Consider the following 27,476-nt stretch of genomic DNA (forward strand, 5'->3'; position numbering starts at 1 on the left):
TGCTTTTGCTGTATTTTGAATGAAATAAATGCAGGTTTGGTGAGCAGAGGAGAATTCTTTAAAAAACATCTTTTCTAAAATCAAAACTTTTGACTGGTAGTGTACATTTAGTGCCAGACTTGCTCTGCTTAGAAACAATGCAGAGAAAGCAATTCAGCTTTTTTCCTGTTTCCATAAGTAAAAATGAGACGGTACTGAAACAAGTGATCAAAAGCTCTTTTAATTAATATTTATTCCATAAACATGATTACAAAACTCAGCAAGTTACCAATATTACATTTGTCACCATACAGGCTTGATCACAAATATTTCAACTTTTGTGACAGATACAACAAAAACAAAATACTAGAATAATTTACATGAAAATCTATAAAACAGCAATGAGATCACAAATTAGTGTTATTGTTCCACTGTCTGTTTTCATGGTTTCTTTTTTCTCTTTAAATTAATATATATTTTTACTAGAGCACAACACTCTTACAACAAGATTGGTCCAATTACAAAAACTCTCAACAAAGAGTCACAGCTTGCTCTCCTTCTCTCTCCTTTACAATAGTTTTTTATTTATTTTTTATAATATTTTCAATTTTTGGTTTTAAAACAAACAAACAAAAAACAAATAAGAGAGAGAGAAAGAAAAAGAAAGAAAGAAAGAAAACATCATGGCAATTAGCAACCTTTTCACTTGCTGAAAAGGGAAAAGAACAAAGCCACAGTAAGAACGACCTCACATCACTTTCTAAGAAAAATATACACTTAGAAAATATGTTACAAATTGGCACAATGAAAAATATACAGGTCATTATTTTTTTCCTACATCAAGAGTTCATTGAGAATCCACCTGGTGAAGACAGACCAGGCAGTAGAAACAGTTTCTTTTTTTTTTTTTCCTTGATGATGAAAAAAAGGCAAACGTAGTTACAAGTAATGTAGTGTCAAATAAATCATGAAAAAAATACTTCCAACTTGACAAATATAATACATTCATAAATAGGGCACGATTAAGTTTTTGATATGCCTGTTTTCATTTTACATGATGCACTTATAGGGGAATAACACCGTTTATTAAGAACTTTTAAAAATATGAGCGCTTCGGACAGTGCAGGGGATGTGTGCTATAAAGTTTTCACTGGTGTAAAACTTTGCTCTCAAAATATGAACAAGAGCACCCTGCACTGGCATCACAGATGTCCTGCAGGTTTACCAACTGTAGTGCCATGTAAAAACAGTACAGCAGGGGGTAGCGCTGAGAGCAGCTTGCGTTTGTGTATGGCGGGATGGGCAGCTGAGGGAATGAGAGATGTGAATGCAGTTGGGTTCCCTGAGCCGACGGACCTGAACCAACTGTGTTACATCTCCATTCACTCAGCAAAGAAAAAAAAAATCATTTGGACGACGAACGGAAAATTAATTTCACCGGCTAATATATATTCCTGGTCTTTTGCTTGGTGAGGCTGATTCGGCTGGGAAGGCTCTAATTAGCTCGCTTCTGAATCGCACCACCAGCTGTGGTATGTCACTCATCATCTGCACCTCTTTTCTTCAACATTTCAGCACTCCGATAATATAACTAAAATTCATTCACAGCAACGTGTATAGCATTTGCACAAATACCCACTAAACTTTGAAAAATGAGGAACGGTTCTAAAACTTAAATGTAGAGTTGAACAACTCAAAAGTGTTTCACATTTCTGTGAACGTAAGGGCAAAACGAGAAAATATATATATATTTTTTTTATTTCAAAGAGATATTCACAAAAGAGGGGATCCAGGGAGTTGTAGAAAAAAAAAAAAGATCCTGAAGCAATGTAGTAAACAGCACATGGGGGTAACCAAGATGGCATCTTTCCCTCTTTTTATAAAACAACAAATAACATTCCAACAGCAATAGAAAAACAATGGTTTTGAGACCAGGTAAGAAAAAACAGGCGAGTCAGAGAAAGTAATACAGGGGATCAGCATTCACAGCACATATCCATATCATGTTTTAAATGCATGCACATCACTAGCAACAAATTAGAAAAACTTTCAAAAAATATTTGGTCCTGTTCTTAACTGGTTTCGAGGGTGTAAAATTCATTGGAGGTACAGAGCAATATATCGACTGAACTAGAAACTTGGGGACGTAAACAAGTTAGAATGCATTATGTGTCTTGTCATAAGAAGGAATGATCATTTTCTTACCTTGTTACACACGAACAGCGATCTTTTACCATCCAGAAATACATCAGAATGAAAGGCAACCAATGTTTTTCTCTGCCATTATAACACTTGCGCTTCCTCCCACCAATTCTCGTCATGCAACTCTCACTTCATGCCTCTAATCTTGAACTAGCCAGGAGTGTAAAACACAGAAAATAAACCAACAACATTTTTCATTTGATTGTAGAGATGACTCCTCGCCGCTAGCTGTTTGTACAGATGTGATGCAACAGGAGTGAATCTCAGATTAACAACTTCCCCCCCATCCCAAGCACACACACGCTCCTCAATCACTGCCACATTATAAAACAGCAAATATTTATGTAGATAAAAATGTCTGTACATTTAATTGTTCATAGTTTGGCACATTAATTTAAACATGTCTGATATAATCTTGTTTTGTAAATAGTGCATATGTTTGTGTACAACAGCATTTTGATACTGGCAGGAGGAGATTCACTGGAGAACAGATGAATGAACCCCCTTTTCACAATTTATAAACAAACGACAATAATGAAAAAAATCTCTTTTTGAAATTTCAAAACCTCAGAAAACAAGGGCGTCTCGGTCGAGGCGCTTTGTTTTAGCTTGTCAAAGCCCAGTGTTCTGAGGGGTTGGCACAGAAACGAGGGGAAACGATTCTTAGCACAGAATACTACACATGACCTTTGACCCCTGAACAGAAGGCAACCATTTGCTGAGAGACAGAGCAGGGCGCTGGGCTCGGTCTAAACCATGGTTCTGTGACACCGATTTAACACATACAGTGTTATAGCTGCAACGGAAAACAAAAAGACAACAAAAATTTATATTCAGATAAACACCATACTAAAAGAGAATCCAAAGACTTTCAAGGCATTTTTCTTCTTGAAAAACAGAGAAAACGCAAATCAAAACAACTGAAAATTTGTCAGATAAAAATGCAACAAAGCAGCAATGGTGAGTAGGGTGCAGCCATGACAGTGAGACTTCAGTCAGTCTAGTAGGTAGTTTAGCAGGGCTGACATGCAGGATGTGCCTGCCTTCCAGTAGGCCAGGCAAAGGATTGTGGGTAAAGTCGGTGCCATGCAGCTCTGAAATGTGGAAAGGATTTTAGGAGGATTTGGCAGGGTGCGAGGGAAGGGAACGGAGAAAGAGAAGGGGCACATTGCAGAGAGAAAATATTACCTCCGTTTCTCGACCAAAGCGGTCAATGCTACTCCTTTTATGTCCCTTTTACCCGCTAAGAGTTCCTCGCGGGCAAACTTAGCGCTGCTTTTGTGGCGATACATTTTTTTGTGGGCTGGACGGTGTGGAAGTGGGAGACAGTCCAATCCGAGGGTGGGAAAGAAGCCTGGTGGGAGAAGTTTAGGCAGTGCTTTACCACCTCGCCCAGCCCCTTTCTTCCCTCGACCTCCGCCGGAGGCACCACCCCGCTTTTTAAGGTCAGCAGCATTACCCAGAATCTTCAGTGTCTGGCTCTGAAGGGCATGCTGACCCGGTGAAAGACAAGGCCCCCAAAGAGGTTCCACAGAGGCCCTCATGAAACGCTGCACCTCAGCCATGCCAGACACTATATTGGACAGGATGTTAGATGGTTCCTGGAATTCTCGTTGGTCATCGTTTGACAGTCCCCCAGTAATAGGCCACTCCCCCTGAGCGCCAATTAAGCCAAGCGACGGGGTAGGGGATGAAGTGCCACTTCCTGACCCTCCGCCACTTTTGGCTGCTTTTCCCTCTAGCAAGGCTTTGATCTTCCGCACAGAACGAGAACCCTGACGTGGGAGCTTTACTTTCTCTCCTTTTGCCGTTTTAGCAGTTTTGGTCTTTTTAGTGCCTTGTCCATTTTTCCCGCCCTTCTTCGTTGAACCTTTGTGATCCCTTAGCCCTACTTCTTCCTCCTCTGTGTTGAAAGAGTGTATCTGAAGGAGGTGTGGGTTTCCGTCTTGATTAATCGGCGGGACAACTCCACAGTTCCATTGCACATTTCCTTCTGCTGCTTCTGAGAATTCTCCAACTTTACCACAATTCCCCAGCAGCTGAGGGGAAGAGTTAGGTGTGTCTGGTGGGGACATTTCGGATAGTGATGAATGACGGAACTTGTCAGGGGTAAAGTTGGAGATGTCTAAGAGGTCAGTGGACTCTCGAAGTGGAGCAACCTCTTCTAGACTTTGTTGCAGGACGAGCCTTGGGCTGCAATGCGGCAAGAAGCCATCGTTGATCTCACCTATCTCCTCTTCCCTCTCCCTTTCTCCCTCTCTCAGGCTGAGCGAGCTATAGTTGCTAGAGGTGGCAGAAAGTGACCCCAGGGAGTTGAAGCTTACCAGTCGCCCTACACCACTGTCACTCCGAGACCCAGCCGGACTCAAGCCATAATCAGCATCAGGTTGGGAGTCTTCATATGACACCCTGCACCCTGATAGAGACACTTGCCCAAAGCCTGTGACATTTGTGCTATCCCCTGCTAACACAGGCAATGGTGTGGGAAAGCCCGATGGCATCATGGGCGACTGGGTCGGGATGTCTGGGGAGAAGGGCAGCTGCTCAGCAGATGGTTGGGATGGCCAAGAAATGGGCTGGTTTGGTTCAGTAAGGTTTGGCTCAGAATAATGCGTGTGATGGGGCCCATGGTTTATAGGTGGAGGAGAGTGGGGCAGCTCTGATTCAGAGGGAGGAGAAAGAACACAGCTCTGTACTGGCTGAAGTGTGGGATTCTGTAGCCCTGGATGGAAATAGTTGATGTTAGCAGTGCTTGATGACTCAGAGGCTTCGAGAAGAGTCTGCAGGTATCCCCCGGGGAGGAGTTCAGCGTTTCCGTCAGTCCCTGGAGCAGCTGGGGTCAAAGTGCATTTTTCAGGGTCATTACTGGAGGTTTCATTTGTGACACTACCTTCCAAAGAGTTACTAAGGTTTTCTGGTAAACATGGGTTGCACTGCTCAATCTCAGAGGCTTCTGGGACTTCCTGTGTCTCGGCCTCTTTTAGCTTTTTCAACCGAAGTCTTGCTTCACTTTTGAACTTCTTTATTTTCCCTGTTTTACCTGCCTTTCTTCTTTCCTCTCTCTCCTGCGTTCTGCTTTTAGCCCTGGCAGTGTGTGTAAAGGAGGTAATGTCCTCTTTTGGTTCCTCTGTGCTTTTCAGGGATTCAGTCCCCTCTGGTTGATTGTGGACAGGGACCACTATAGTTTGGCTGGGGAGGGAACTCTGTACCGTATGGATCTGCTGGATCCTGAGTCTGGCCATCCTGTGCTTACGTTTGGGTGTAGTGCTTGGTCTTTTGCAGCCATTGAGACGTTTGGTTGTTTCTGCAGCTGCTAATCTATTCTGCTCCTGCTGCTCCCTTTCTCTTTCCTGCCAGTATGCTTTTAGTGGCGCAAGTCTCTCATAGTGAAGCAGAGCATTTGGACTCAGACAGACCACAGCAGGTGATGGGTCGACTCGTCCCAGCCGTACTCTCATGTGCCTCTGGCCTTTAAAACGATTAATGATTATGTATTTTATAATGACAGGTGGGTCCTTCCGACTGGCCCGCCGTCTCTTTTTCGGGCACCAGTCATCATCACGCTCTTTCTTGAACCCAGCAGGCTGTTTGTCTCGTTTTTCTGCATTTTTCTCACTTTCTATAGAGTCCACATCATACAAGTAGTCTTCCCGGTAGGCCACCTTCCTCTTGGCTCGGAGGCGGTAACTTAGCTGGCTGGAGGAGCTCGAGTTTTCTCTGGACAAGCGGCCATGGCGGAGGGAGAGCCCATGGTCTGGGGAGCCTGTGCAAGAGCTGTCATCACTAAATTCTCCGGAGTCTTCCGGAGAGTTACTGAGGTCAAAAAGAAAGTTACTGTCTGGGCTAATATTGGGGGTGACATGGTCATCAGCTTTAATCTCAACTGATTGGTCTGGTTTTTCTTTTGGCCCCTCCTTTCTACTGCAAGGTAAGCTAGGAAAGAAACCCAGCTGAGATTCATCCTGTAGGGCAGACTCGCTCCTCTCCTGCACTCCATCCTGGTAGGACTCATAGCGTATCTTTAGCGAGCAGACATCAGTACTGAGCGCAGTCTCCTCCTCCTGAAACATGTAGTTCTCTACATCTTCCTCACAGAACAGATTGACTGCAAGTTCACTGCGGGAGCATAAGTCCAACAGCTCCATACGACTCTCACTGATGAGAGTCTCCAGACAGCTCCAGTCCTGCGCCTCCTCTCCAAGACCTTCGTATATGCTCCTGGATGCAGGATCCTCATCTGATTCGCTCTCCTGCATCGACCTCCCTTCTTCAGCACCCTCATTGGTTACAGCTGGATGGGCGGGGCCGCTGAGCAGTTGGTCAGATAGAACCTGGTCACCATAGCGACCTGCGCCGGGGGCGGGGCCAAGGCATTGCAAATTGATGCTGGCAAAGCCAAGTACGGACTCACAGGATTCCGGTTCTGTCGGATTTTTGGGGATCAGACAGCTGAGGCAGTCTCCGCCCCTGGAGTCCATGTTAGAGAGGGATGACCTGTCACAGGTCTGCGGCACAGACCAGGGCGTCACAGGTTTGGAACAGGGCACAGAAGAGAGAGATGAAAGCGAGGAAAGAGAGGAGAATGACGAGAGAGAGGACAGGGAGGTGGTGTTGGAGACAGACCCATCATGCAGTTCGGCTGGGCTAAGAGGACCTTCAGAGGTCTGACTCTGGCCACAGAGGGAGGGCAGGGACAGCGCTGCAGGAGCGATGTCATCACAGCGCCTTAGATCATGTGACACATCTGCCAACGGGTCATGTGGTTCTAAACAAAAAAAAGGTAGAGACAAAGGTCCTTAAAGTAAAATACACATTTTTCCTGGCGAACATCTGTAAATATATGTATACATGGAAATAAAGAGGGGTTTTGCATATTACACTGAAATCAATGCGATTTTTCAACAGTATGTAGATAATAATATTTAAAATATAAGATTTCAAAGTAAATATATAAATGTGTATGTGTATGGGAACGCCTACCATTTTCACTAGCATCTCTTGGGCAGGGGCTGCGATCTGCCCCTGAGAATCGGGACTCCTGTAGAACATCCATCAATCTGAACTGAATCTCTCTCTCACTAACATAATTACCACTGTCCAGCCTGTAGAAACACACAGACACAGTAAAAGCTATAGAGAAAGCCAAGCAATCTTTAGAAACATCTCAGCACTATTTAAAAACTTGGAAAAATCTAGACTTGACAGGTAAACTGGTAAACCAATAGTATTTAAGGTGTTAAATCTATATTTATTCATTTACAGATGCTTTATCCAAACAAAAAATAAACACCTCAAGCAGTTTGTCATAGGTCCCAAAATTATTTGACGTACACAGTGGCAAGTATAAGACTTGTACACAACCTAAAGCAGAAGTGAAATGCAGAAAAGATGAGAAAGAGATGAGAGGGTTTAAAGAGTTTCAGAAAATAGTCATGAAAGAAGACCTAGGACATTTTCAGAAACTTCTTTTGTGTTAGTTATAGAGGCGTACAGAAGTTTTAGAAGATTTCAACATTTTTGGGTTAACTCTTCCTTTAAAAGATTATCAATTAAATGATGAAAAATTAGTGTTGAGAATTTAGTGGTACTTGACCCCCAAAAAACGCATCAGTATTTTTAGTTTTAATTCCCACAATTCAAAGAGAATTTATTCACCACACTAACTACGAGATGCAAATCAAAATTCTCTCTCTAGTACTTCCTCGATTTGTGTCCCGTTTTCACCTTCTCTCTCTCTTACTCTCCAGTATTACAGTGAGTTGTATTGTTTTACATCATTCTGTCCTCTGATTGCCCTTCACTGTGAAGTACAACTCTTGAGGATGTGAAAGAAATAAAAGAGCTTTATAACAGCAGAGAAAGAGAAAAGAAAGTGCACTCTCTCTTGCCTCAGGCTGTGTGTGCATGTGTCAGAATAGTGTGCCATACATGCAAGTAAAAAGACATGCAGTATTTTTAAAAAAAATAAATAAATAGACATGACAACACTGCATATGCTGTGGGGAGAAATGCTGATCTCTAGTGCACCGTCTGAAGTGTTCCCACGATGTGAATTTACACAGGAATTCAGAACTGACCTATTGAAGTTTTATGAATTGAGTATTGAAACTGTTGAGTGGGCATTATGTGTATTTCAGTGCCTCAGTGCCCGTGGTTTGCTGCTCCAGTAATATAGATGTTATTTAAACAGTTTTTAAAAAAATCAAAATTCGCTTGGAATTCCGTATGAAGCTGCAGCAGATAGGTGCAGAATTTTATTCAAATGTCATGTTTGTGATACATATTTACATTGTTCAACAAACATAATGTATTTCAATGCATTAACCAAATGTCATTCAGAACTTTAAGATTTCTGATGATAATACCTGATTTTTTTCAAAGAAAGATATCAGCATATACAACTAACTCCACTTTTTCAAATCCATTATGGCCTAACTATTTCAAGCACATTTGTCTTATTTAAAAATATACACAGCACAATCCAAAAGAAATATTTACTTTATCTGTAATTTCAAAATATCATTTGTGTTTAGACAGCAGGCTTGATAGCAGAAAAAATCCAAGCAAGAGAAAATAGAAAATTCCTTAACACCCCGTTTCAACAACACACTCTGTTACACACTAAAAAACATTCTCTGGTGTGCACTGTTTGGGGATCTGGAAATGGCTATATAATAATCTAGGATTTGCTCCTTCCAAACCAGTAACAGTATGAGGAAACAGCCCAGGGCTGTTCTGAGAACAGCATGGCTGGGCTCATTCTTGCCAGCTTTGCAGACAGAGAGATAGAGAACAGGGCAGTGGCACTGTCTGCAAACTGCTTTTATTAAAAACGAAATTAATATTTATTCAGCTTCAACATCCACCCAAGAGACAGACAATGGAATTACAGAAGGGAGAGAGAGGTGGAGAGCCAGAGAAAGACGCATAAAAAGAGAGGGAGAAGGAGAGACCGAATCCGTGTCGGTGTGAGTTTGTTTGATCTTTTTCAGAGATCAATAAATCTGCTGCAATCTGTCCTTGGTCAATCTGTCAGACAAGCAGCCAAAATATCACCCATCCATCCATTTCTGTCACAGAAGCATTGCTACACCGACCGACTACTTAAGTTAAGGCAGAAGGTTTAAACACAAGACTGCATGTCTGGCTTCTGTGTGGAAAACAAACAGACCTAAGCGTCCACTCTGATTGATTGTTTCATCAATTGATTGATTTTGGTGGTTCAAGCTGTGCACCAGAGAACTTTAGCTCTGTTATAGCACTATATGTGTACAATGCAGCTTGACAGCATCAAAGAAACTTCCATAACATCTTCCCAGGACAGGTGTCCCGTGACTGACAGGTCCTCCATACTCTAAACATCAAGAGCCTGAAAGATGAGCACGCTTTCATAATCTCAGATAACCTAGAGAATTTACATTATTCAGAGAGACGTAACAGGTTTGAGTCCACCCTTAATTATTGAAGGCCTGGTGCGCTATGATACGCGCTCTACTATTCTGCATCTCCCATCGCCAAATGCCGCATCAATCGCAAGCGCTGAGCCGCGCTCGCCGAACGCAAGCAAAACGCGGGGAAAATGAAAATGCGTAAAACGGCACATATAGAATATCGCCACATGACAGCGTTCGTGTTATTGCTGTCTGTGAACGAGTGCGTATATAGCTGTGGCCTTGGCTTAAGGGGGATGGTGTGTACGAGAGAGAGAGAGAGAGAGAGAGAGAGTGTGTGTTTGCCTCACGTATTCGTCATGAACAGCAATGCTTTCTGTCCCCTCAAACGATGGCCTGCGACTCAAAGCTTTCGCAGGACACTGAGGCATTCCTCCTCTTCTCGTCGCTCACAAACACACCTGTGCAATATGGACGCATCATGACAGCTGACACTCGCTCCACCATTTCTCCCCATTGCAGCGTTTGACGCGCGTCACACTGGCCCACTCACCGCATCACGCACACAAACACGCGCAGGCAGCCCACATACTCACCTCCCGTTACACCCGGGCCGCACGTCCCGCCCGCTCTTAAGACTCCGTTTGATCGCTCGGCGTGTGGAATGTTGTCATACGTTGTTGTTGTTTTTTTCGTAACCCTCTTCAATGCAGCGGTCTCACCATGTTTCCCCTCTCTGGCGAGCCCGGACTGCCTCCCCGGTAGCAGCAGGTGGACGCGCCTCTCGCGCCTCGGAGCCCCTACCACTCCATTTTATTCCCTCGCGCTCCAGGGTTTCCAGGAAACAAACAAAGGTCTGCTGCAGCTCCTGCTACTCGCCGCATGCTCCCGCTCTCCCGTTCCGTTCTCTCCTCCTTTAGAGTCGCTTTTATTTTTGCCGTATGTACGTGTGTGACGGAGACGGGGGTGTGCGTGCGTGTGTATGTGTTTTTCCCAGCTGTACCCCGTCCGTCCCTGACAACGACGGCGCGCTCGTGCGCTGCTGCTCCCCCTCTTTTGAGACCTGCCATAAAGAGCGCGCCCCCATATTTTGCACGGCGGCGCGCTGAGGAATCGGGAGCGCGCGGCACTGCTGAACAGGTGCAGAGGCGCACGCATGCGCACCGATGCTTTACAAGCTCCAGGCACCAGCTAGGGGTCTCTGCAGATTTAGTTTATTTCCCATAGACAAACTGGTATTATATACGCAGTTACATTATAAATGAATGAATGAATAAATAAATATATAAATACATACATACATACTACCGGTCAAAAGGTTTTGAATAGTAAGGTTTTTACTTTGATCCAAGTACAGCAAAAACAGTACGATTTTGAAATATTTTTACTCTTTAAAATAACTGTTTTCTATTTGAATATATTTTAAAACGTAATTTATTCCTGTAATTTCAAAGCTGAATTTTTAGCATCATTACTCCAGTCACATGATCTTTTAGAAATCATTCTAATATTCTGATTTGCTGCTCAAAAAACATTAAATATTATTATTATGTTGAAAACAGCTGAATATAATTTTTCAGGCTTCTTTAATGAACGGAAAGAAATCTTTTGTAACATGATAAATGTCTATATAATCACTTTTGATCGATTTAAAATTGATCTTGTGAAATAAAAGTACTAATTTCTATAATTTCTTTCCCAAATTAAAATAATAACAATACTGACACCAAGCTTTTGAATGGTATAGTGTATAATGTTACAAAAGCTCATTATTTTAGATAAATGCTAAACAAATATTTTACAATATTACTGCTTTTGCTGTACTTTGGATCAAATAAATGCAGGCTTGGTGAGCAGAAGAGTCAAAAAGACTTAAAAGAAAAACATTCAAAATCTTACTGTTCAAAAACTTTTGACTGGTAGTGTACATGAAAAAGGGAATTTGAACTCCATAATTAAGAAAAATCCATCATATTGAAAATAAAAAATCTTTATGACACTTGTATTACATATGCAGTTACTCAAACAAACAAAAACAACTTAATCAATCAATCAGTCAATCAGCGAGGGGATTTGAAAGCCATGTAAATATGTAGAAAAACCACATATCTCTAGATCAATAAGAAAAACCCAGTAATAAATAAATGCTAACACTTTACAATAAAGTACATTAGTTAACTACATTAGTTAACATGAACAATACTTCTACAGCATTTTTAAATCTTGGTTAATATTAATTTCAGCATTTACTAATGCATTATTAAAATCACAAGTTGTGTTTGTTAACATTAGTTCATGCACTGTGAACTAACATGAACTAACAATGAACGACTGTATTTTTATTAACTAACATTACCAAAGACTAATAAACTGTGTAATAAATGTATTGTTCTTGTTAGTTAAGGTTAAGATTATTGTAAATTGTTACCAAATCAATCAATCATTGGTCCTCTTGTATATTAGACAACGGCAACTGCATTCAAACACACAGATGCTCAGTTATATAGCTCTTTTTGTATATCTGACATGTGTGAACTAAATCATTGTTCTATAAAATTATATTTATATTTAACCTTGTAATTAGCCTTATTAAATCATGAGGTATTAAAAAGCATCACAATCCACTGTTCACCAGTCACTTACTCAGCGTCTCTGACGGGTTTGTTTGAATGAAGGCCGCAGTGTCCCGCCCCTTACGTCAATGAGCTTTAGACTGGCATGACGTCTAGCCAATCATGTGAAGAGAGGATATGACGTGCGGTTGTTGCTCCCGGGAGCGTACGTTATGTATCATCATGCGTTTCCTCCGCTCGGCCATAGACATGGCGAGATAGTGGTACAGAAGATTCACTGAGCACATCATCCGTGGAACAGAAATTATTTAAGTGGACCAGGTGGTTTAGCGTAGCGTTTTCTTCTTTTCTTTTCGTGGTTTTAGTCCTATGGAAACGGATCTTATCGAGAAGATGCCGTGCCATAACCAGCAGCTGAATAACAGTGAGAGCCCTGAGCACGCCGCTAAGCACGTCCGCTTCGCCCACAGCAGCAGTACTGCTGCCGAGACCTGTCCGGATGACACGAAACCGTGCGAAAACCAAACCGCGAGCGACGTCCAGCGACAAATAGGACCTCAGCTGAAACTCTTGCCATTAAATGACCAAATACGAGAACTTCAGACAATCATTCGGGACAAGTGAGTGTCCAGTCCGCTTTTGAACCGGATTTGTATTGAGTGCACATTGCGTATCTCATATTTAGGCCAGATCTGTATCATATGTACCTGTGGTGTACAAGAACATAAACCTGTAACTTACCAGAAAGTATCTAAAACGTACATGGAATAAACTGGGATATAGTGTCATGTCATTTTGTTGCACATACATGTATCATATATTGCAACAGCTTGTCACATTGCAACTTTTCCTCCTTGTTTCACTCAGAACTACCAGTAGAGGTGATTTTGTGTTCTGTGCTGACAGATTGGTAAGCAAAACTGTTAAAATAATAGTAGTCTTGTGTTAACATGTCAACATATCAAACGAACTAGCTATTATCTTTATAAAGGCAACTTACATACTTATTTTTCAGTAAGCATGTATGAATGTATGACTGATTGCAATTTAACATTCACGTTCCTTGATTTCTATTTCATTTGAATGTATTATCAAGAATCCACTTGATTGTTTTTGTATTGTAAAATTAGCAGAGTGGCTCACATGTTCTGTATTTGGTTTTCTACCCTTCAATTTGAATCTGATTGGTTGTTTGTTTGGCTTCCAGATAAGATTAGTGGTGGAGGAGGGTCTCAATCAGCTTCCATACAGTGAATGCACTGTAACCACACCAACAGGTGAGCCTGTTACCATGACGAATAATTCCCCCGCTCACTGTAATCCTTTTTGCATATTAATATGACATTGCCACCATCGGCTGTTGAGTTTTTGCAAATAAAAGGTTCATTCTGTACTCCTTATGCAGGACATAAATATGAGGGTGTGAAGTTTGAAAAGGGCAACTGTGGGGTTAGCATCATGAGAAGTGGTGAGTCTCTTTCGGTCACACTAAGTCCTGGTGAAAAAACAGCCCTATTTAGTGCGCATGCCCTTTATACTGATACAAAACGCATGTATTGTGTGAGCAGGCGAGGCCATGGAGCAAGGCCTAAGAGATTGCTGTAGGTCAATCCGTATTGGGAAGATTCTGATCCAGAGTGATGAGGAGACACAAAAGGCCAAAGTTTACTATGCAAAGTTCCCTCCTGACATCAGCCGAAGAAAGGTTCTGCTCATGTACCCTATACTTAGTAAGTACTTGACCTCTATAACAAGACAAAGCTGGCACAGATTTGGGGTCATGGTACTGTATAAATCATTTGTTGAAAAAGAATGAATGAGAGTGACATGAATTGAAATTTCATCTGGGCCTACCTGTAAGTACTCCAAATATGTGACCGTGGACCACAAAACCAGTCTTAAGCAGCACGTGTATATTTGCAGCAATAGCCAACAATACATTGTGTGGGTCAAAATGATCTATTTTTCTTTTATGCCAAAAATAATTAGGATATTAAGTAAAGATCATGTTCCATGAAGATATTTTCTAAATTTCTTATCATAAATATATAAAAACTTAATTTTTGATTAGTAATATGCATTGCTAAGAACTTCATTTGGAAAACTTTCTCAATATTGATTTTTTTATTTTTTTTTTTCACCCTCAGATTCCAGATTTTCAAATAGTTGTATCTCAACCAAATATTATCCTATCCTAACAAACCATACATCAATGGATAGCTATTTATTCAGCTTTCAGATGATGTATAAATACAATTTTTATGATTGGTTTTGTGGTCCAAGGTCACATATGGCATTAAAAGACAATTCATTGTTGTGTAAATATGTGTTTAGGTACAGGCAACACTGTAATAGAAGCGGTGCGGGTGCTGAATGAACACGGCCTGCAGGCCAAACATATCATACTACTGAGTCTGTTCTCCACTCCACACGGTAAGACGTGCACACAGAGCAAACAGTGAACACTTGATCTGTATTCCCATTCATAAATCAGTTACATGACAAATATCTGTATTAATTTGCCTTTCTTACTACATTTTAATCTTTAACTCTCAAATAAAGAACATTTATAAAACAATGCCAACTCGGCTGCAAATCTAAACCCAGTGTTTGGAATATACTCATTCATTTATAATATTTTTTTATATACACCACCATTCAAAAGTTTGGGGTTGATTTTTAAAGATGTGTATTATTCAAAAATACAGTAAAATGAGCAATATTGTGAAATATAATTTAAAATAACTTTTCAATTTTAATATTTTATAATATAATTTATTAATGTGATGGGGAAAGCTGAAGATTTAGTAGCTCCAGTCTTTAGTGTCACAAGAAACATTATCAGTGATGATAAATTGCTGCCTAAAGGGAAAGTTCACCCAAAAAATATAAATTCTGTCATTAATTACTCACCCTCGTGTCGTTCCAAATCCGTAAGACCTTCGTTCATCTTCAGAACACAAATTAAGATATTTTTTTATGAAATCCGAGAGCTTTCTGACCCTGCATAAACAGCAATGTGACTACCACATTCAAGACTCAGAAATATAACAAGGACCGATAAAACAGTCCATGTGACATCAGCGGTTCAACCTTAAAAGTACTTTATATTTTTAACATATTTTCTGTCACAGAAATAATGTACAAGAAAAATATTGTTAAAATCTGGATGAAAGTATTTCTGACATCCTATTTAGCTGAATTTTTTTTTTGTACCCATGTGGTTTTCTGAGAATAAAAGGATTTAACACTTAACATTCCTGAGGTACTTGGTTGCATCTCCTCTTTTTGAATATATTATGTAAAAAAAAAAAAAAAAAAATTTTGAAATTGTTGAATAAAGTCATTTTTGTTTTCTTTGCGCACAAAAATATTCTTGTAGATTCAGAAGGTTTACGGTTGAGCCGCTGATGTCACCTGGACTATTTTAACCATGTCTTTACTACCTTTCTGGACCTTGAATGCGTCAGTTGCGTTTCGTCAGAAAGCTCTTGAATTTCATCAAAAATATCTTAATTTGTGTTCTGAAGATGGACGAAGATCTTACGGGTTTGAAATGACATGAGGATGAGTAATTAATAATTTTCAGTTTTGGGCGAACTATTCTTTTGACACTTTTTTTGTTGAAGAACTGAAAGTTCAGCAGTTTTTTTTTTTTTTTTTTTAAATAGAATTCTTTATTATTATAAATGTCTTATAAATATCAATATTTTATTGTAGATATAGTGTCTCTTTTAATTTTATGCAATTTATTGCATCCTTGCAGAATAAAAGTATTTATTTCTGCTTATGCATGTCCCTTTTTAAATAATGCTGTGTACAGGTGCACGGTCCATTGTTCAGGAGTTTCCTGACATCACTATACTGACAACTGAAGTACACGCTGTCGCTCCGACACACTTCGGCCAGAGGTATTTCGGCACAGACTGACATCCCACCAATTGCACACACGTTCAACTTGGATTCAGTTGAAGTGGCTTGCATGTTTTTTGTTTTCTTTTCTTTTTTTAATCCATATGGTAAAGCCTGACCAGCCCACAGAAAGTGTCAGTGTGTGTGTGTGTGATTGGTTCATCAGGGCTGGCCTCTGTATTTTTATTGGTTGTTATTATTATGTATTTATCCATGCTTAATATGAGCAAATGTAAACCTCCAAATACATGTGCTTATCCATGATACTACCAGGATTAAAACAAACTGTGTTCTAGACTGTTTCTAAACAATCAATAATGATGCAAAACAAAAATACAAATAAAATATTTTGTATTAAATAAGTTGTATTGTTTCGTATGTATATAAAATCTGCTCATGTAAGATGCTATGTAGTAGCATTTTATTATAAAGGTAGAATCTATTCCCACAACATAAAAACACCATTTTAACACAAAATAATAAATTTAAAACACTATCACTCAGCATGGACACCTGATAAAGCTCTCTCACACCCTGATCAGTAAAAGAGAGGTTTCGGAGACCTGATCGCTCCTGCAAGAAGTGTTCCAGGTGAAAACTGAGCATGTGGGCAGGTTTTCACCCTCACCCTCGTCTCCCGGAGGGCTGCCCGCCACTCCTGTAAGCTTAACCTGTGATTGAGATCTTTCTGAAATCGCCCCAGTTGAGAGACTCACTGTGACAACGTCACATGACACATTCTGTCAACCTACGAACACAAAGAACGGTTTATATTATATAACTTAATTTCTACTACATCTGAACACTTGAAGGCTGCTGCTTTGTAGGTGTCCTTGGAAAGTAGAACAATCATTTCTCATACCTTCTTTCATTACCGCTAGTCATCCACTGCTATGGTAACAGAGACCCCCTCAGGTGAGACTGATGGCAGCACAGAATGAGGCAGACAAATAGCTCAAATTAGAATTTTTGATCGGGTTGTGCAGCACTGGTTTGGCCTTAAGAGGGCAGTATACACTTGCAGTCTGAACCTCCTCCTTTTTCCAAAATGACTCGAATCGCAAAATAAATGAAAACAAAAATGTTTGTATTACAGCAAAAGATTCCTTACACTTTTCTCTTTAACTGCCAGTTACTTCTGAGAATTTTAAAAATGACTATTCCAAGTGCTGTTTGGTTTGTTTTACATCAGTAGGGGAATTTTAGAGTAAGTGTGTTCGTAATCCTACTCTTTGTGATAGCACACTTAAGTTAATGACAGAAGCAGAAAGGGAGATCACCTTCAGAGACAGCGTGAGAACTGGGATAAATTCGGTCTTCTTCTAAATAAAAGATTTGCCAAACCATTCTGACTACAGCAGTGACACAAAATTAGATTACTCTCTACAAACTGACAAACAAGGCTCTGACTGATGAACTAGTAAACACAATTGACTGTTGACTGACTTATGAAATAAGATTCAGAAAATGTGTCTTACCCACACTTCCCTCCATGAAACAATGTCCATTTCCATTCGTCACTAAAGGACTGTGAGATGACATCTGCCATCTCAAGGGGAAAGAGTGTCCATCCCCTTGACTGTAACAGACACAATCGAAACTGTTTGTTAACATAAGCTATGACATCTGTGTTGTGGCATTACACCAAAATAAATCACGCACATCTTAAATTCCTCTGCTGACATTTGATTAAATAGGGAAATGTGAGACTTGAAGAAAGAAAAAATGGTATTGAAATTTATCAATACTGGCATTTCAATCTGAAAACTGGAAAATGTTATTATCAGGAAGTGTTTTTCACTCTCACGCTGAGCTTACGGTGATTTTGCGATGGGTAAGCAGTGTCGTTAAACAAAATATGAAGCAGAGTGACTAAAATTCATTTAACGTCACTGTAAAAACAGACCAGAGTGGCTGATGAAATTTCTTTAGTTAAATGGTGGCAATACCAATATGATATAAGATGGTAAGCATTATATAAACAACCATCGTTTGAGATTAAAAAGTATTTAAATTGTATTTTTTTAAATGAAAATAACCGGTCGTTTCACTAGATAAGACCCTTCTTTCTTGGCTGGGATCGTTTACAACCGCATTTGGGATCGTTTGAAGCCGCATTTAAACTGCTGGCACCATATCAGTCCATTATATGGAGAAAAATGCAGAAATGTTTTCTTTTAAAAAACAATTTCTTTACAACTGAAGAAAGAAGGACATGAACATCTTGGATGACCTGGGGGTGCGTGAGTACATTATATGTGAATCTTTGTTTTGGAAGTGGACTTCTCCTTTAAAACAACTGTGTGATCCACGACTGTGTTTTTTTATTTTAGTGATAGTTGTTAATGAGTCCCTTGTTTGTCCTGAACAGTTAAACTGCCTGCTGTTCTTCAGAAAAATCCTTCAGGTCCCACAGATTCTTTGGTGTAACATTTTTGTATATTTAAACCCTTTCCAACAATGACTGTATGATTCTGAGATCCATCTTTTCACACTGAGGACAACTGTGGGACTCATATGCAACTATTAAAGAAGGTTCAAACACTCACTGATGCTCCAGAAGGAGAAACGATGCATTAAGAGCCAGAGGGTGAAAACTTTTGAACAGAATGAAGATGTGTACATTTTTTGTTTATTTTGCCTAGGGGTGAAAACTTTTTCAATTTAAAATTCAGGGTAAATTTTAATTTTTGTCGTCTTACGGGAAACATGTAACTGTCTTCTGTAGCTTCTGAAGTGCAGTACTAAATGAAAAACTATGATGTTTAGGCAAAATAAACAAAAATGTACACATCTCCATTCTGTTCAAAAGTTTTTACCCTCTGGCTCTTAATGCATAGTTTTTCCTTCTGGAGCATCAGTGAGTGTTTGAACCTTCTGTAATAGTTGCATATGAGTCCCTCAGTTGTCCTCAGTGTGAAAAGATGGATCTCAAAATCATATAGTCATTGTGGAAAACACAGTATTAAGAATCAAGTGTATGTAAACATTTGAAAAGGGATTTGACATTAAAACATTTTAAGCTTAATATTAAGAAACATGCATTGTGAACAAGTGATACTCCAAATAAAATTAAATACAATAATTATATTAGTCTTGAGCGATATGTCAGTAAATATCTTAATTGATTTGAACTATACTTAGTATGAAATAAATGTATTTTAAATACATTACTTTTTTAATTTATTTTATTTTTTTTTTTTTACTAGGGATACTTACCAAGGCCACATTTATTTGATCAGTAAAACAGTAATATTGTGATTTATAACAACTACTTTTTATTATAATATTAAAAAATTAAAAAAATATATATACACATTTTATTTTATTGAATCCAGTGATGGCAAAGCTTAATTTCAATGCAGAAATGCTGATTTGATACTTAAAATTTTTTTTTATTTATTGTTGTTGATAATTTATTGTTATCAGTGTTGATAACAGTTGTGCTGTTTATTATTTTTGTGTATTCTTTGATGAATAAAATGTAAAAGCATTTGTTTGAAACATAATTCTCTTGTAAGAATACAAATGTTTCACTGTCAATTTTGATCAATTTAATGTGTTGCTGAATGTTCTTGCTGGATAAAAGTAGTCATTTATTTAAAAAAAAATTGTACTGACCCCCAAACGTGTGAACAGTAACCTATGTTACTATTATTATTACTAACTGCAAAAATTATTTGTCTTAATCTTAAGTGTAGTGTTTACAGGTTTAAAGGAACCGTATGTAGGATTGTGGCCAAAACTGGTACTGCAATCACTTTCAAAATACTGTAGAAGGGCGTATCCCCTCCCCCTCCCCCTGACTCGAGGTTGCCAGCTAAGCTGCAGGATTCTGCAGGAACGTAGGCTGCTACAAGGAGCTTCCAATGGCAAGTGACGAGTTCTACACAATAAGTTTCTTTTTTCTTCTGTTACTTGTTTATGCTTCACGAGAGATGTTTTGTGAAGTAATTATGTGTCGCAAAAATTTACTAAAGGCGATTAGCCAAATATTTTGTAAAGATGTACTGTAATACCACATTTCAGTCCGAACATAGATTGTTTTCATACCGTGCTAGTGGTGCGATATAAAGCTTTTTATGAACGCATTTAGCACGGGCGACTGTGGAAAATCCACTGTGTAGGGAAGCATGGGGCTTTTAGCCTATACCAACAAAATTCTTCTCCGTTTTCAGCCGTCTCCATCTGTCAAAGGCATCTCCTATACAAATCCTTGTTTTATTTCGAACTTTGTCACGACGTACTTCGGATTCATAACGAGGTCTTTTAGGTTTCGTAACTTTATACATGTTTTATCCGACACGTTCGTAGCTGCAGCTGTAACTAGAGCAGAGCTGCCAACCCGGATGACGAAACTCTACTGACTTCGTGATTGGTAGATAGCTGGAGGGTGGCGCCTCAGACCAAAACACAACATGACAACATCAACATCAGTTGAGGGCTGCAACTTTCACTTTTAAATGACAATATCCTGGCCGGACCACTGTTGTCAGTGATATAAGTATTTGAAATGAACACGATTTCTTAATGTCTAGTGACATGTCAGGGCCATTTTATGATTTACTGAAATAAATTTCTTACATACGGTTCCTTTAATGCATCAAGTTCTCAGAGTCAGAACAATTACTGCTGCTTCATACTGACCTGCTGAACACTGGAAATGGCCAGAGACTCTTTTTCTTCCCAAACACCTGTAAGAAGTTCGCCCAGACACCCACATCAAATGCCTCGCTTGCTGGTCCATCCGCAAAAAAGGGGACTGACAACCACTCTGACAGAAAGATGGTGAGAGATGTTATGAGCTCTACAAAATCTTATAGAAAATATGTGAATATGTGAAAAGCGCATTTTACCAAGAGTAGTTTTGTTGCTGGTGAGAAGCCAGATGTGGAAAAGGAGCAAAAAACACAGGGTGACAGCAAACATGGCCGACACCAGTGTCAGGAACAAAACATGCAGTTTAACACAACTATCAAACAGTTTGCCCTGAGAGAGAGAGAGAGAGCAAGAGAGAGCAGAGTGTAATTCAAGAATACTTTATACTGCACATTTATTCACTTTTATCCAAAGTGACTTTGCATTGAAGCTATACATTTTATAAGAATGTGTGTGTAGAATTCAGAGTATATTACATATATTTGATTCCAAGCAACTGTTGGTGATCTTTGGAAATGTTATCTGGGCTAGTCTCTACCACTCAAAAGTGTAAGCTTGAATCTTGCTAAAAAATGTCACTCACCAGCCACAGTTCGATGAAAGTTGGTGTAACTGTTGCAACGATGATTAGGCAATACAGGAGTGAGTAGAGCAGGAAGAGCATGAAGAACTTATAGTTGGAGAATCCAATACAGTTATTCAGCCTAAACATACTCACAACACACACAAAGAAAAGAATAAATGTCACCTTTTTAAAAATGCAACATGTTAAGCATTTTTAAGTCAATGTAAATAGCCATTTTACTTCTTGAATGCAAGTAAATGAATGCCTAAATAACTATTTGACTCAGATTTCCAATAAATGCACCAGAAAGTAATAAGCATTCAGAAAGTAGGGCTACTTCACTTTTGATTTCAACAGCCAGTTTACAAACCATGGGCAATGATGATCCATCTTCAGCACACACCTACAGAAAAAAAAGAAAGAGACAGACCGCAGGAGTGAAGTGCACAGGCCACAGGAACAATTCTCATTAAATAATAATAAAAAACCCAGTGTAATCAGACACACACAACACACACACACACTCTCAAAATCTCCACATACACACATAGTCATTCTTTTTCTCCATCTCATTCACTCTCTCTCACACACTCAGACCTGGACTTTAATCAAAGGACGGGAACCTGATATTGACAGAGCGAAACTCATTTGAGAAGATTCACTGTGTCCACTCAAATAAATGTGACCAAGCGCTTCAACAACATCCTGTAATTATCACACACACACTCACCCACAGATCGCATTTCTACGTCTCCCTTTCATTAGGGGAAGAGTGCGTAGATGAGTGGGAGATGCACTGATACGCACACAGAAATGGAGAGAGAGAGAGAGAGAGAGAGCGATTCTTACATTTGGCAGACAGAACAGTGATGGCAGCGATCTGGTTTTATCAATTGGCAGTGATGACAGAACCTGATAGCTGAGATGAACACACACACAAACAACCAAATAAATAAATAACATTTTCTCCAACATTTAGGTAAATGGATTCCCTCTGTGATAACAGACTGGTATACACGTTTTCGTTCAAGTTTCATCATTCATCTCAATGATTTAAAGTGACTATAAATTATGTCTCGGTTAAGTAGATGGCTTCAAAACAAATTCACCAAATCTAAGAAAATCAGAGCAAATAAAGTAGGTGCTGTAGTATGGAAGCCTGTTTCCACCACTGAATAAAAACTAAAAACATTTTTAACTTTCTCTCACAATTCTGATTTTTCTCTTAGAATTGAGAGATGTAAACTGGCAATTATGAGTTCTAAAGTCAGAACTGCGTGATATAAACTCAATTCCGAGAGAAAACCTGCAATTCTCACTTTTTTCTCTCTCAAATCTGAGTTTGTATCTCGCAATTCTGACTTTGTTCTCACAAATGCTAGTTTGTATCTCACAACTCTGACCTTTTCTTGCAATTGCAAGTTTGTGTCTCACAATTCTGACTTTTTTATCTGCAAGTTTATATCTTGACAATTCTGACTTTTTTTTCTCACAAATTCAAATTTTTACCTCGCAATTCTGTCTTTACAACTCACAGTTGCGAGTTTATATCATGCAATTCTGAGAAAAAAGTCAGATTTGCAAATTTATCTCTCACAATTCTGATTTTATAACTCAAAATTGCAAGTTTATTTCTCACAATTTTTAGAAAGAAGTCAGAATTGCGAGTTTGTATCACGTAATTCTGAGAAAAAAAGTTTTCTATTTAGTGGTGGAAATGGGTTTCCATACCTTAATGCTTAGTCACCAAACTAACAAAAAAAATAAAATAGTCCAGTTGCTTTTAAATAAAGTCTAGTGGCCATTCAGGTAAAACACCTTTGCTGTTTGTAAAATTATGTATGATTCACAAATAAAAAAAAATTACTCACAAATTACTGTCAGTACATGCTAATCTATCTATAAAATAAACATTTATTATTCACTTTTTTTCTCTTGTTTGTTGGATTTGTTTGTTGATGAATGTTGCTGGTGAATTGATCACTTGTCAAGCTGTTTACTTTGTGTTAAAGGAAAATGACTTCTTGATCTAGCGAAACGATTAAAAAAATACAATTTAAATACTTTTTAATCTCAAACGCTCGTCTTGTCTTACTCTCCCTGAACTTTATGTATTCTAGCTCAAGACAGTTAGGGTATGTCGAAAAACTCAAAAAAAACCCTCAACTTCAAAAATCATTTCAAAATCATTCTACATCGGTGCAGAAGTACCAACCCAGTCTCTGCAAAGTGAACATGCAAAAGAGATCAAACACCCTTACCTTAAAAAAGGTAAAACAGTGATATAGGACGATTTTGAAGTTAAGGGGGAAAATGTGGTCGGAGTTTTTGACATGCCCTAACTGTCTTGAGCTAGAATACATAGGGTTCAGGGAGAGTAAGACAAGACGAATGTTTAGCATTAAAAAGTATATAAATTGTATTATTTTTTATGAAAATAACCAATCGTTTCTCTAGATAAGACCCTTTTTCCTCAGCTAGAATAGTTTACAACCACATTTGGGATCGTTTGAAGCCACATTTAAACTGCATTTTGCAAGTTAAAATTTTGGGCACAATAGCAGTCCATTATATGGAGAAAAATCCTGCAATGTTTTCCTCAAAAAACAATTTCTTTACGACTGAAGAAAGAAAGACATGAACATCTTGGATGACAAGGGACTGAGTACATTATCTGTAAATTGTTGTTCTGGAAGTGGACTTCTTCTTTAAATTTTACTTTGTTGCAGGGCTGGGTATTAATACAGATTATGCAATTCAATCCGATTCCAATTCATTTGGGTGTGTTTCAGTTATAATTATCTTTTTGTGTACATATGGAAAAAAAAATCCTTCTTTGCTAATTCTGAAAATTAAGGCAGTGTTTGATATTGACTTAAAAGGCAACTCATCTTTTTGAGTCTGTTTGAAAAATCAATAAACCAAACTCAAAGTCATTTGTTTCACGAAACAGGCTACAATGCTTGAACCGAATGTTACTGATTTACTAAAATGTACAAACTTTAAATATAATTTCTCTTGCCATAGTGCTAAATATTCAGTACTGGCATCCCAGATTCCCCTGTGTTACAAAGCACTGATGCCTTCTAACCTTCTAACATGGTGCAGATGCTTTACACTGAAAGCCATTCAAAATGCACTAATTGCAGATTCAGTGTCCCTGGAGTAATCTAGAGTTCAGTGTCTTCCCTCAATTACATGGTGCTGATGGGACAGGTTAATGCTTACAGGTTCAGTGTGAATCGAGTTACGTTTGGACCGGATCCAGTTAAGTTTTGAGATGTTATTGTTGTGTATATTTGTTATAGTTCTGACGGGTTTCCTGACCTCCGGTTGCTGTACGTGTGTGAACTGGAAGCTTGTGGGAGATTTCTAGAAGAATCTGACTCTTCTCCATACCGCCACGTTCCTGCTCATAGAGCAGTGAGTCTGAAGAGGAGAGCTGAAACTGAACACAGACACCCGCGCACACACAAACACACACACATACAATTAGCAAATTAGATGGCAGTGCTCTGAGAGGGAGAGGGGTTCCTTTTACGCTCATTTGTCACGTATGACATGCCTGACTTGAATAACTTGCATGTGGACAGCCTGACCCCCGTAAGAGTCCAAGTCTACTTATCGCTTCTGTGGGGGTGAAGCCAGTAGAAATGAGGAGCAGTTTAAATTCCCCTAGACAAAAAGTACTATGGTATACTACCGTACATTGACACAAGGCCGTGACCATTATTTGTGTGTGTGTGTGGGGTGGGTATTTTATTGAAAGAAATAAGAAATTACACAACCAAAGAATTTTAAGGGATTTATCCACCTTTTTCTTCCCTTAAGAGTGGACGTGGCCATTGTTAAATTTTATGGGTCTGGCTTCAGCTGTACAAAACAGCTCACTGTGCTGCATGACACTGCAAACTGGTGTGTCTTACCATGTTATTTTAATGTATTACCTTAATTATGAGCACACTGGTTTGTAGTGCAAAGAGTTTTACCATTTACTGCATGTTGTTATTCTTCTCATTATTTCCCTATAGCAGCTAATGTAACAAAAGTCTCATCCATAGGCTTATTTCTGTGAACTAGAATTTATTGTAATCTGTCTTTTATCTAAAATATATTTCACACATATATTCCTTCATCTTACACCTAATGTACCTAAAAGGCTTCATTAACATTTCAATTACATTCAATTAAGAATTACATCATTCATGTAAATGATCGCCTCTATTTTCAATTCACAGACTAGTAGTAGACTCAATAACTGGATATTACTATCTGTCATTTACATTTCTATAGTAAAACATCACAAATATTGTATGTTTAGCTGTTACATAGCACCTCACAATTTTTTTTTTACCAGTCTTCATTGATTTGATTGGTCATCTCAATAATTTTGACATGGTAGAGCATTGTTAAACTGCAAAGCTTAAAAATGTAACTTCTAAAACTTTTTGTCATCCTAACAACAAACAGGACAGTGCATAAGTGAGTTCAGCAGAGCAGCATCGACAGTCTCATAAAATAAGGTATAAAAGTTGTCACTTAGTGTGGTACCCTTTCAAAAGGTACTAATATTTATCATAAAGATACTGATATGTGCACTTCAGGTAATAATATGCACCTTCTAGGGGTAAATAAGGTACAAAGATGTACCTTTTTAAAAGGTATTGCCCCAGTGACAGCTTTTTTTTTTTTAATGTTTTTTTTTTTTTTCTGAGAGTGAAGAATATGAAATATTGGTGGAGAAATTTTGTCCATATCTGAGTATTTGGGGGGTTGTGGTGGCCTCGTCACATTCTATGGTGGTTACAGCCATGCTGTTATGGTACCAGTCATACTATCAGATAATGTTTATGTGGTACTTAGATATTTCAAAGAATGGTTATTTCATGATGTGTGTACAAAAAAAGCATGGTGTTACTATCGTACAACATATAAAAGCCATAGGTGTCAAGCTCAGAAAAGGAACTTGTTTTCTGGAACTTGATGGTTCAACAAATTCCAAAAAAGAACCTTGTTGAACCATCAATTTATGATGCTACTGTACCTCCACAGAAGGAGAGGATGGTGGAGTGGACAGTGTTTTCCAAAATGACCATGAGAACATTCCAAAGCACAGGTGGAACAGGCAAAGGAACACCACTGAGGGAGAATATACAAGATTATCAATCAAAATAACGGGAAGCAAACGTCAGGTTTTGTTCATTCAAACATTTGAACTGCTTATTTTCATACAATAAATATCTAGAAAAACACACTGTAAATGTTTCATACCTCTCTGGGTTGCACAGGTGATCAGAACTGTCACAAATATGAACAATAGTCAACGCAGTCATTTAGAACAGCTGTCAATATTTTTAACTGTTAATACATACGTTAATTAACTTCTGAATAGATTATACAGATTCAGAATTTTAACTGATGCTCTATGTCTTTCTAAATCAAAGAGGACAATCATTTTAAACAATAAGACAATGAGCTACTGGGCTGATATCACTACAACAATCTGTATGTTAAATAACACGCACTAATAACGCACAAAATATAGTGGTCAACATTTGAAGTGGATCAAAAAAGTTAATCAAAGTTGTCCTAAGACAAGAACGGGTACTGTTGTGGTTTTAGGCCAACTTAAAAGATTTTGATCCACTTCAAATGATGACTAAAGTTACCGTAGATCAGTATACAGGCTTCCTTTTTCTTCGTGAATGACTATCGAGTTATGCATTTCTACATTTGTGTGTAATTGCAACATTTTAAATCAATATTTAGCTTTTTGCACTAACATTATAAGAGGCTGGGGTGGTGATGGTGGATATTTTAAGTACATTTGATTAAGTTCATAAAAGTTGAGAAATATATCGCGAAAAACAGAGTTACAGACACTGAAACAATGTCATTACACTTTGATATCACCTGTTTTCTGATATTACGAAATCTGCGTCACTAAACTCTAAACTTGAAAGATTTTTCAAAAATAATACTCACTCCAACAGAAGTGCACGACATACGCGTAGTATGACCACATCACAACCATCATAATGATCGTAACCGGGATCCAGTAGAGAAGTCGCGCACAGCGCCGGAGACACGCAGGCAGAAGCATCACGCCGACCGCCGGGACCGGTGCAAGTCTCCCTATCTCGGGACAATCTGTGACTGAAGCTACGAGTCCATAGTAATGAAGTAAAGTAATAA

General features: G+C 38.8%; 3 protein-coding genes across 4 annotated transcripts; 1 reads left to right on the forward strand and 2 right to left on the reverse strand.

Moving 5' to 3' along the window:
- Nucleotides 1–204: 204 nt before the first annotated feature.
- nexmifa (neurite extension and migration factor a) lies at nt 205–10,673 on the reverse strand. Its single transcript, XM_051110172.1, has 4 exons — nt 10,169–10,673; nt 7,162–7,283; nt 3,370–6,946; nt 205–2,977 (listed from the first exon to the last, which is right to left on the reverse strand). The coding sequence occupies exons 2-4, from the start codon at nt 7,232–7,234 to the stop codon at nt 2,845–2,847; spliced, it is 3,783 nt and encodes a 1,260-aa protein (XP_050966129.1). The 5' UTR covers nt 7,235–7,283; nt 10,169–10,673; the 3' UTR covers nt 205–2,844.
- A 1,663-nt stretch (nt 10,674–12,336) lies between these two features.
- Nucleotides 12,337–16,411, forward strand: uprt (uracil phosphoribosyltransferase (FUR1) homolog (S. cerevisiae)). Its single transcript, XM_051109343.1, has 7 exons — nt 12,337–12,765; nt 13,013–13,055; nt 13,353–13,422; nt 13,551–13,613; nt 13,714–13,875; nt 14,480–14,578; nt 15,969–16,411. Exons 1-7 carry the CDS (start codon nt 12,515–12,517, stop codon nt 16,073–16,075), a joined length of 795 nt encoding a protein of 264 aa, XP_050965300.1. The 5' UTR covers nt 12,337–12,514; the 3' UTR covers nt 16,076–16,411.
- Nucleotides 16,412–16,451: 40 nt separating this feature from the next.
- On the reverse strand, nt 16,452–27,441 carry zdhhc15a (zinc finger DHHC-type palmitoyltransferase 15a). 2 transcript variants are annotated; one of them, XM_051109338.1, is made up of 12 exons: nt 27,267–27,441; nt 26,553–26,579; nt 26,326–26,420; nt 24,609–24,729; nt 22,131–22,200; nt 21,652–21,684; nt 21,300–21,420; nt 20,914–21,046; nt 20,705–20,831; nt 17,536–17,636; nt 16,920–16,978; nt 16,452–16,805 (listed from the first exon to the last, which is right to left on the reverse strand). In XM_051109338.1, the coding sequence occupies exons 1-11, from the start codon at nt 27,382–27,384 to the stop codon at nt 16,935–16,937; spliced, it is 990 nt and encodes a 329-aa protein (XP_050965295.1). In that variant the 5' UTR covers nt 27,385–27,441; the 3' UTR covers nt 16,452–16,805; nt 16,920–16,934. The 2 variants fall into 2 exon arrangements, with proteins under 2 accessions (XP_050965295.1, XP_050965294.1); XM_051109337.1 differs by having other exon boundaries at nt 21,300–21,429.
- Nucleotides 27,442–27,476: the final 35 nt, after the last annotated feature.

Source organism: Labeo rohita, chromosome 5 (genome assembly GCF_022985175.1).
Source record: "Labeo rohita strain BAU-BD-2019 chromosome 5, IGBB_LRoh.1.0, whole genome shotgun sequence".
Taxonomy (NCBI): Eukaryota; Metazoa; Chordata; class Actinopteri; order Cypriniformes; family Cyprinidae; genus Labeo; species Labeo rohita.